At 31.1% G+C, this 11,808-nt stretch overlaps 1 protein-coding gene across 1 annotated transcript in view; it reads right to left on the bottom strand.

The window, feature by feature from the left end:
• Positions 1-8,105: 8,105 nt before the first annotated feature.
• dtx1 (deltex 1, E3 ubiquitin ligase) overlaps positions 8,106-11,808 on the bottom strand; it is a 48,764-nt gene continuing 45,061 nt past the window's right edge. The window contains exons 9-10 of the mRNA XM_016491170.1: positions 10,077-10,166; positions 8,106-8,797 (exon numbers count right to left, since the gene is read on the bottom strand). Of these exons, the coding sequence (XP_016346656.1) occupies positions 8,573-8,797; positions 10,077-10,166 (315 nt within the window). The 3' untranslated portion in view covers positions 8,106-8,572. The remainder of the gene's footprint in view (positions 8,798-10,076; positions 10,167-11,808) is intronic.

Genomic DNA, 11,808 nt, shown 5'->3' on the forward strand with positions numbered 1-11,808 from the left:
CAGACAAAAGAGAAGAGAAGAAATATGAACAGAAAGACAAAAGTCAAATCAATCTCCCTTTGCTAAAGGAGAGGGTTTATTTCACAGGAAACACAGACATGCAACAAGATCATAACTGATTCATTAAGACACGTATCATAAAAGCCCTTGTATTGTTTCATCAAACAACAATTTGTCTGAAATGTAAAATCAATTATCTTAATGTACATGTTAATTCTATTGCCTGTAAGAGTCTATGATATGGGGAACAAATCCATGCGCTTTTATTTGACTTCAATGGTTCATATGAGAGGCCAAATGGGAAAAAAACACACCCCGTTACAAATCTGCCCCCAGAAACACAAATTAACATCAACCACTTCACCATTTACCAATATCCTCTACATATTTATATTCAGAAAGCTCTCTGAGAAGAGCAGATTTGAGGTTGTGACACACTTAAATGTGTGCCAGCTACAAAATTATTCTCCTCAGAAAGCGTATTTCCTTCTGGGAAACAGCTCTTCTCGATCCTGCTATTTCAGTTCCATCAAATGCATTTCATTATAAAACGCTAATGAATCTGGGATGACGGATTTGGCTCGGATCAGTTCGTCAGCAGCTCTTTTTAGGTGCCATATGGTCTGAAATCACCTGACTGATCCGCCGTCTCCATGTGAGACTCTCACTTTCCGCTGCGTTTTGCAACCGAAGCCAAAAGCCGTGATAAATACACACCAAACACAGTTATGCATCTGTTATGGCAAGGCATTTTAACATTTAATCCTTAAAACGTACTAGTATCTATTTTCATGCTACTAGTACTTAAAGTATTTTTAGTTATTAGCATCTATTCCACTAGGTATTAATACCTATTCATTAGATACTAGTGCTTATTCTTTAGGTACTAGTACCTTTTTTTTTTAAATACTAGTGCTTATTCATTAGATACAAGTACTTATTAAATAGGCACTAGTACTCATTCATTACATGCTAGTACTTATTCACTAGATACTAATACTTATTCATTAGACACTAGTAGTGAATAAATATATACTAGTACTTATTAAATACACACTAGTATTTATTTATGATACCAGTACCTATGAAATAGATACTAGTTCTTATTGAATAGATACTAATACTTATATATTAGATACTAGTAGTTATTTAGCAGACACTAGTACTCATTCATTACATACTAATACTTATCATTAGATACTAGTAGCCTACTTATTAGATACTAGTACTTATTAAACAGACACTAGTACTTATTAAATAGACACTAGTATTTATTAGATATGAGTACTTTTTCACTAGATACTAGTAACTATTAAATAGACACTAGTATTTACTTATTAGATACTAGCACTTATTCATTAGATACTTGTATCTATTAGATAGTAGTATTTATTACATACTAGTATTTATTCCTTAGATACTAGTACTTATTCTTTACTCATACCTGCTAAATAGATACTAGTATTTATTCATTACATACTAGTACTCATTGAATAGTTACTAGTACTTGTTCAACAGATACTAACACACATTTATTAAAGTAGCACTTTTTTATTTTGCTAGTAGGACTTTTAATTAAACTCTACAGTGACCTTTCTGACTAGTTATGACATAAGACGAGTAAAAAAGCAGTTGTGACTAATATTATAAGAATTGTTACTAGTAATAATTACAAAAGATACTAGTGTCTAATAAATAAGTACTAATATATACAAATATGTACTGTCACTATTGGAATACATTCTAGTCAGAACTGAACAGTTGATATCTGAATGACAGATCCCCATAAAAGTCGATGGCAATCATTTGAAATGTGTTACTAATAGAACAGTTACTAGTCACTACAGAAATAAGTACTAGTATCTATTTAATAGGTACTACTAACTTAATAAGTACCAGTACCTAATGGAATAGAAACTATATACTAAAATAGATGCTAGTATGTTTTATAGATTAAACGTTAAAACGGCTTTCCATATTGGCAATACTCATTATACTAATGAATAAATACTAGTATATTTGTAAAAGATAGTAGTATCTAAAGAATAAGCTCTAGTGAATAATGAATAAGTACTAGTACCTAATGGAATAGATGCTAATATCTAAAAAAAAAAAAAAAGTACTAGCATGATAATAGATACTAGTACGTTTTACGGATTAAATGTTAAAACAGCTTGCCATACATCTATTTCAAATCAATCCTTCACCTGAAAGCCCCTCTTAATGTCCTAAAGGCTCATAAACAACATGCAGCTGAGAGGACGGCACTCCGCCTCACTATAAAACGGCCCATTGGCGGAAATATTGTGCATATTGTCAAACAGCTAAAAATGATGAGTTATTTTGGGATGAACCATATGGACAGATGATAAATTATCTAATTAGGTCTAATGAGGGGGGTCTAATTAGTCACCTTTGAAAAGAGCGCACAAAGCATGCTGGGTAAAAACACAACATCTGCTCGGATGAAAACAATATTAAACACGCGTCTCTTACAGAATTGCATAATCGGTCCAAGTCTCTCGTAAAATTCACTCTCGTAAAATCTCTCGCAGGATAGATTTTTTAATCTCAGATCTATTTTATTCTTTTTCTTGTTAACATATCTAGCAGAAACTACACTTAGACTATGAGAAAGATGAACAACAGTGAATTAAAGCTACAGTGCCTGTACAAACCCAGTTCAAATTCACATCTCAAACATGACATTCAATTTACCTTCACACAAGTTTCTTTAGTCTGATAGTATTTGGGTTGTTGACACGTCAAAGTGTGACACCAGTGTAAAACACTTTAAAACTATTTTAAACAACACAAATTATTGTATAATTACTATGCATGTCGTGACTGAAGTGAACTGTAAAAAAGCTCAGATGTGATTATAAATGCTGTTAAATTTGGTCAAAATGGTTAAAAAATGTATTCATGTATGAAATGTATATAATATAAATGTTATATAAAAAACGTGTTTGGTTAATAAACCATCAATGCAGTTCTGAAGCTATTTGTATCAAAAAGAAATCCTGACCATAATAAATGTGTTGTTGGCCATTTATTATGGACAAGATTTCTTTTTGATACGAATAGCTTCAGAACTGCATTGATGGTTTATTAACCAAACACATTTTTAGGGTTATTTACTTTAACTAAAACTATTAAAAATATTTTCTATAAAAAAAAAATCTAATAAAACCAAAAAAAAATATTATGCTAAAAACTGATTGAAGTGAACTGCTAAAAGCTTAAATGATGGTGTTAAATTTGATAAAAATGGTTACAAAAATGAACTTGTCCAATTAATTAAAACTTTAAATAATGATAAAAACACACAAAAATGGCAATAACACACAAAATTACGAAAACTTTTAATTTAAATTTAAAAGAAAATCAACTTTTTTCAATCTCAAAGTTACACTAAAACTGAACACAAAATGTAGGTTTGTACTGGCTCAAACAACGCAGAAGCATTTGTAAGCAACTCTGCGTCTGAAATGAGACGAGATGTGGAGATCTTCAGTGATATCAGACAGTGCATATGGAGCAGTGCTTATATGAATGATGATTGAAACATTCCCTGCAGATATATAAAGGGGCACAACCCATTTGGGTGGGCAAGTTAACCCTTCCCACCGACATCATCGACAGCAACGGCGATCATTGCTTGAACGGCACGACTAATATAAGATGCTCAGAACACGGTAACAGTCCCTGACGTTATACTGACAAACTGTCAGATTTGACAAGAAAAGCATGTATCAAATATGTACACGTGTATGTGTGTGCGTCTGTATGTACGTCATGTGTAAGTATAAAAATAATTTAAACACTTCAAAGATATATCACACTCTTAAATGTATGTGTGTATATATATATATATATATATATATGCTGACTTCTATATACTGTACTCGATACAGTTTTTCAAAGCATTACAAGACACGAGGATAACTAAAGATGCTTATAGACATTTCAAGACACAATCAGAGTTTCTGTGTTTCTGGATGAGGAAGACTGCAGATCTGTGGGCTGTTCAATCATCCACAGCATTAAAAAGCATCATCTGTGAGACTTGAAAGAGCTGTTCACACTGACACCGGAAAAATGTTATGAAACTGTTCAAGTTTTTTTTTGTTTTTTGGAAGACATTCATATTTTTATTCAGTAGGTACACATAAAATTGATCAAAAGTGACAGTATAGACATTTATAATGTTACAAAAGATTTCTGTTTCAAATAAATGCTGTTCTTTTGAACTTTCTATTCATCAATGAAGCCTGAAAAATTATGGCCTCTGCAAAAATATAACTGTTTTCAACATTGATAATAACCATAAATGTTTCTTGAGCAGCAAATCAGTATATTAGAATGATTTCTTCATGCTTTGATCACAGAAATAAATGACATTTTACAATATATTCACAAAGAAAACAGCTATTTTAAATTGTAATAATTTTTCACAATATTGCAGTTTTTACTGTATTTTTAATCAAATAAAAATCTTGAATTCTGATGGATCATGTGACACTGAAGACTGGAGTAATGATGCTGAAAATTCAGCTTTGATCTCTGGAATAAATTACATTTTAGTATATATTCACATAAAAAACTGTTATTTAATTTAATTATAATATTTCACAATTTTACTGTTTTTATTGAAATTTTTGAGCAAATAATTGCAGCCTTGGTGAGCAGAAGAGACTTATTTCAAAAACATTTGTGATTTATATACTACATGCAGAAAATGATTCAGAATGATCCATAAACGGAGAAAAACAATGGTTATGAAAACGAAAAGCTTGGTTTGTTGCAGTAAAACGATGTCAGTGTGAACGGCCCTTCAGAGACTGTATGATGACGTCCCGATCTTTGGCTTCCAAATGACATGCGAACACATATGAGAGTCACTGCAGAAATAAATCACAGTCCACAGACCCCGAGGGACGCGAGGCGGAATCCCTCGCCTCTGGGAAACGTCTCTGACTCTGAACGAGATCAGCAAAGAAAGCATAATGTGTGTGTGTTTCTTTTAACCTTGAGGGGAGTTTGAGTTGTGATTTATCTGCTACGGCCTCAGAAACTCTCCCTCACCAAACACTGTGTTCAGAATAGAATCTTAACATACTACCATATCTACAGTATCTAGTATGTTATACTATGTGAATTTTCTGTGTATGACCTTCTGCATTTGCCTAAATGTGCAACTGGAGCACACTGTATGAAATACTGTATATGCAATATGCCAGTGTTTCTCAACCTTTTTGACTCTTAAGGCCCCTCATTGACCACAACAATATTTAAAGACCGTAACGCCCTAGTTTTGATTTTCAAGATGCATTTTAATCTGATTAAAACTCCTGTTTAAACTCTTCATTTCTGTAAGTAAAAAAAAAAAAAAGAAAATAAAGGATCATAATGAAAATTGTAAATAATTAAAGTTTTAGGAGCTACATGATCTTCAAGCTTCCAGCTCCTTTTAACCAATTAATTTTCCAGTCTTTCCTGATTTACTGACTAAGAATTAAGGATAAGATTTTTTTGTTTGTTTGTTTTTTAAATATTTAAAGAATTTTTACTCACAATTTCTACCCGATAAAATATTCTAGAGCTTGGCATTGCTAGTAAAATCTATATTCATTATAAAAGTGCATAAACAGGTTTAAGATGTCCAGCTTTTCAAAGACTGTGGAAACACTCACTGTTAATTTAGTTTAACTGATATAATGCTTGTTTTGTTTTTTTATGTTATATCAAAAATTTTAATTAAAAAAATATATTTTTGTATTTTTCATTTTAGTTTTAAAATTTGTGTGTTTTGTGTTTTTTGATCGATAGTCTGTATAGCTTTAGTAATTTTTATTTCAGTTTTCGTTTTAGTTATTTTAGTACTTCAAATTAAACTAAATGAAAATGAGAAATTACGCTTTGGGAACTAGCTGAAATAAAAGAAGTTTTTTTTTTTAATCATTTTATTTCAGTTTACGTTTATTTTATTCCAAGTAACATTTTTTATGGTTTTAGCTTTAGTTAGTCAAAATTAGATATATCTTTTTTTAAATTTTTTTTTGCTTTAGCTCATTTAAATGCTTGTAAATTTGTCTTATTTTTTTTTATTATATATTAAATCTTTTAAGTAATTTTGAGGCTCTGGTTGAGAATCACTGCCATATCCTCAACTTTATTTCCAGTGTGACAAATGAATATCAGCCACAATTTTTACTATTTTGACTCATTATTTGATCATTTCACACATTAGTGCATAACATGTAATTAAAAATCGGCAACCCTCGTATTTATTCAACATCATAACTGGACGCCACTTGCATGCAATTCAAAAGGACAACTATTTAAAACATTTATCATGGAATAACGCCTGCATTTTAAAAACAGTACACACTGTATACTGTGCAGTATTCTAGAAAAGTAGTATGTTAGTATTCCATTCCAAACACAACACAGATAAACCCGTCTGCAGCCAGAAAGCCACTCTCTCAGATTAATGACATTAAAGAGAAACAAAGCAAGACAGGATATGAATCATTGCATATTTCAGTAAGACATCCTATTCATCTTATTCATTCTAAAAGTTAAAACGCACACAGAAGGATCCTCAAATCTCAGCGTTTGCGCTGAGCTCCGCTAATTGCTCTGAAGTTCAAAAGTAGCACACGAGCCGGAGAGCTGAATGTTTTGAAGTGCAGATATTTTATGCAGCGGTTGCACAAACATCAAAAACAGCCCTGAAAATCTGCTTACGGACCCATCTACACTGATTTCCCTACAAACGCCAACAACTACAGGCTTCCTCCTTTAATCAGTTATACATACGGAGGCCAGAAAAACAAGGCAGAAAACATCAGGAAAACTGTCTGAAAATGAAGCAGATTTGAAAAACTTCTCCAAGTTGTATTGGGCGCAGTGGTAGACCGATATATATCAAGAAATGGGATGAATCATCTGATATTTGATGATTTTGTGGTCATCAGCATCAGCTACTAATTGGCAGATTAACAGAGCTTACAATATTGTGTAAAATAGGTTTATTTAAATTTATAAAGACTCTTCTGCATTAAGCACGGCGAGCAACACAGCGGTGTTTTGTTACTGAATGAATCCACGTTTTTGAATGAATAAAGTGAGTCAATGATTCAGTAACTCATTCATAAAGACAGTCACTTGTTTGTTACTGAATGAATCAGCCATTTGAACGAATCAAGTGAGTCAATGATTCAGTGACTCATTCATTAAGACAGTCACTAGCTTTGTAACTGAATGAATCAGCCGTTTGAACGAATCAAGTTAGTCAATGATTCAGTAAATCATTCATTAAGACAGTCACTAGCTTTGTGACTGAATGAATCAGCCGTTTGAACGAATCAAGTGAGTCAATGATTCAGTGACTCATTCATAAAGACAGTCACTTGCTTTGTGACTGAATGAATCAGCCGTTTCAATGAATCAAGTGAGTCAATGATTCAGTGACTCATTCATAAAGACAGTCACTTGCTTTGTGACTGAATGAATCAGCCGTTTCAATGAATCAAGTGAGTCAATGATTCAGTGACTCATTCATTAAGACAGTCACTAGCTTTGTAACTGAATGAATCGGCTGTTTGAACGAATCAAATGAGTCAGTGATTCAGTAACTCATTCATAAAGACAGTCACTTGCTTTGTAACTGAATGAATCAGCTGTTTGAACGAATCAAATGAGTCAATGATTCAGTGACTCATTCATTAAGACAGTCACTAGCTTTGTAACAGAATGAATCAGCCGTTTGAACGAATCAAGTGAGTCAATGATTCAGTGGCTCATTCATTAAGACAAGTCGCTGAATGAATCTGCCGTTTGAATAAATCGGTTGGATGAATAATTCAACGACTCACACATTAAGACACCACCTACTAGAGGCTTTAGTCTCAAATCTAGAGTATCATTTCATTTTTTAAAAACCATTTAATATTTCAATATTTATGTTAATGTCAATCAATATTTAATTAATATCAATATTTATGCAATGCTGAATCAAAATATTTCTTCCTAAAGCTACTTTTTTTGTAATGTTTATGCAATGCTTTTTCTCATTTAATACAATAAGGGCTTTAAATGATCTTTTGGGGGTAAATTTCTCAGCCAAAACTGATGATTAATCTGCACATCATGTAATTCAAAAAAATTTGAATCACTTGACAGCCCTAGATATACCATATTATATCTGCCATCTGTAAGAGGCATCGCCATTGAAAACCCCATATCGGTCAACCACTAATGTGTGTGTATATACAACTACCACAAGCACCGGTCGGAGCCCAGATGCATTCTGGGTAGCCTTCAAAAAGAGCACGCGAGAGATAGAGAGAGAGAAAGCAAGCTGTGTCAGTGAATGAGGAATATATTAGAGTAATTTCGACTGATTTCATTACTCCATCATCCACATCTACTCATCTCTCACACAGTCCCGCACTGACTCGGGGTCAGCGAGGACCGTCGTTCCCAGAGAGGTCAAAGGTCTCTCCAGGAACTCCTCTGAATGAGGTGTGTGTGTGTGTTTGTGTGTCCGGCAGCGGACCGAGCCTCAGTCCTTCAGGTTGTCCTCTCCGACGCCCTGGGCGGCCAGTTCTCTCATCACGTTGTCCAGATAGTTGGGGTCGGGGTAGCCGTGGCCCGTGAGGTTGGAGCCGAACTCGGTCTTGTGGTGAATCTCGTTCCACACCACCGTGTCCGTCTCTCCCGTGGTGCTGGACGTCCCGATGGTGAAGATCAAACGACGATCCCACGCCATGATTAGCAACTTCAACACCTGAAACGAGCAATAAAAACAATGTGAACCTGCATTCACAGCACACACAAATATTGAATAATATTATATAATACATGATTATGATTGTGATGAATAATCATATATTATATAATATACAGTATGATTAATTTTAAGAGAGAGAGATAAATATATAATATTAATATATACATTTCATTATATAAATTCTATATATATATTTTTTATTTCTACATTTTTAATTTATACATATACATACACACAATTATATAAATGTTTATTTATATATATTTTATTTGCATACAAGAGTAGTCATTTGAAATTTGAGGCAATTTTTAGCAATTTCAGTATTGAATGAAATATAAATATAGTGTAATTTTAGTATCATACTGTTATAGTATTTTTATTTTTTATATGTTTTATTTTATATTGTATTATATACTATTTAAATTTTTATTTTATTTTATATTTTTATATTATATTTCCTATTCGGATTTTTTTGTTAAAGTTTTAGTAATTTTTTGTGTTTTGTCATTTATGAGTCTATATTATTTAGTTTTATATTCAAAGTCTATATTTTTTAGTTTTAGTTATTTTAGGGCATCACGTTAAACTGAATGAAAATTAGAAATGGTGACATAATAACTGAAATAAAATAAGTTTTTCTGATTTTTTTATTTTATTTTGAATAACAAAAACTTTTTGTATAGTTTTAGTTTACTATAATAACACTGGTATAGTCAATATTTAACTTAACCCATCCAACATTTCAATTTTTGTGTTGAAAGTACACATACGATGCCTTACGCTGCTGTTAAAGGGATAGTTCACCCAAAAATTTAAATGTGATGTTTATCTGCTTACCCCCAGGGCATCCAAGATGTAGGTGACTTTGTTTCTTCAGTAGAACACAAATGAGGATTTTTAACACAAACCGTTGCGGTCTATCAGTCGTATAATGCATGGCAATGGTAACAAAATCTATGAGAGTAAAAAAAACATGCACAGACAAATCCAATGGATGCCCTGGGGGTAAGCAGATAAACGTCACATTTTTGGGTGAACTATCCCTTTAAGGTTAGCAGCTCACTATGATGTTGGAATTAAAATAATTAATTAATTAAAGGTTTATATTTTCATGTACTCTTTAAAGAACACTGGATGGACACCTTAACGTGGAAAAATAATGAATAATATAATATAAAAATAATAAAGAATTATTTTATTTTATTTTTTATAAAAATACATTTTAAATAAAAAAAAATACATGATATAGTGATTCATGTCAGATCTTGATTCTCACCTTCCGGCCTTTCTCGTTGTCCGGTAAGTAGCAGTGTCGAGGAAATCCCCGTGCGCTGTACTTTTTCCCGGGATTGGGATGCTCTGTGGTCTGGACGAAACACACACAAAACACACACGGTCACACACTTCACACGCCGCTCGCTCAATTAGCACACAGCGGAGAGAAAACGCTAACGACGGCCTGAGACGTGCTGTTATTCAGAGTGTTATGCCAGGACTCGCTCTGATCACACCACAGCTTCACAAACACAGATCAAAGACAGACGAGCAGAACAGCATTACTGCAGAGAATGAAGCGTTAGACTCAATCCCTCTCATCTCATAGAACACACACACATTCACTCACAGGAATCACAGCCTGCGCTGGGAATATTAATGAGCAGATATCATAGAAAAAAGGATTTTCTTGCTCTTTTGAATTAGTTTGATAGACTGTTACATGTTTGAACATTCACAACCTCAAATTATTTATTAGCAGAGTTTATTATCATCATTATTGCTATCAGTAGGTCATCATGTAAAGCTAAATTGTAACAGTTTGGGTGCAAGAATCCATTAAAATTCTTGAATGTTACTTGAAATAAAAGAAACACTAACTGAAATAAAATAACATATTAAAAAATAAACTTCACATTTTCATTTTGTTGACCTTGATGTACTTGAAATAACAAACTAAAACTGAAATATAAATTAATACAAATTTAAATGAATAAATAAAAATAAATGAGAAAAACACAATAACTTAACTAAAATGTTAAATATAAACAAAAAAAAAATACAGAGATTATAATAGTATCTCAATTATACTAAAACAACACTGACTGAGCTATACTTCTACATCAGTAAATACAGAAAGGTATCTCTAAAACTGACTTTTCTAATCCTACAAAATATATACAAATAAAAATGTATATAAAATTAAAAATATGATTAAAATATTAATGCTTATATAATGTGTATAATAACATTTAGATTTTAATATCATCAATATAAATAAATATGAACTACTACTAAATTACAATTACATAACTAAAACTACATTTATTAAAACAGAAAATACAATAATAATAATAATAATAATAATAATAGTACCGCAATGATACTAAAATAACACTGAACTATACTTTTATATTAAATACTGAAAGGCATGTCTAAAATTGACTAAATTTAATATTCTAATCTCATAAAAACAATTAATATACCAATAAAAATGTATTGTAAAAATATACTAATATATATAAAATATCAATATTTATATAATGAATATAATAATATTGAGATTTTAATATTATCATAATAAATAAATATTAACTACTACTAAATTACAATTACATAAAATACATTTCTTAACACAGACAAAACAAAAATAAAAATTAATTAAATTTTTTTTTAACTTTAATAGTATCTCAGTGATACTAAAATAACACTAAACTATACTTTTATATTAAATACTGAAAGGTATCTCTAAAATTGACTAAAATTAATATTCTAATCTCACAAAAAATAAACAAATAAAAATATAATCATTGTAAATATAAATTAATATATATAAAATATTTATATTTATATAATGTACATAATAATATTTAGATTTTAATATTATCAATATAAATAAATATTAACTACTACTAAATTACAATTTCTTAAAACAGAAAATGCAAAAATAAAAACTAATATATATATATATATATATATATATATATTTTTTTTTTTTTTTTTTTTTAATACTC

This window comes from Sinocyclocheilus anshuiensis, unplaced genomic scaffold (genome assembly GCF_001515605.1).
Source record: "Sinocyclocheilus anshuiensis isolate Anshui unplaced genomic scaffold, SAMN03320099.WGS_v1.1 scaffold614, whole genome shotgun sequence".
NCBI classification, from domain to species: Eukaryota; Metazoa; Chordata; class Actinopteri; order Cypriniformes; family Cyprinidae; genus Sinocyclocheilus; species Sinocyclocheilus anshuiensis.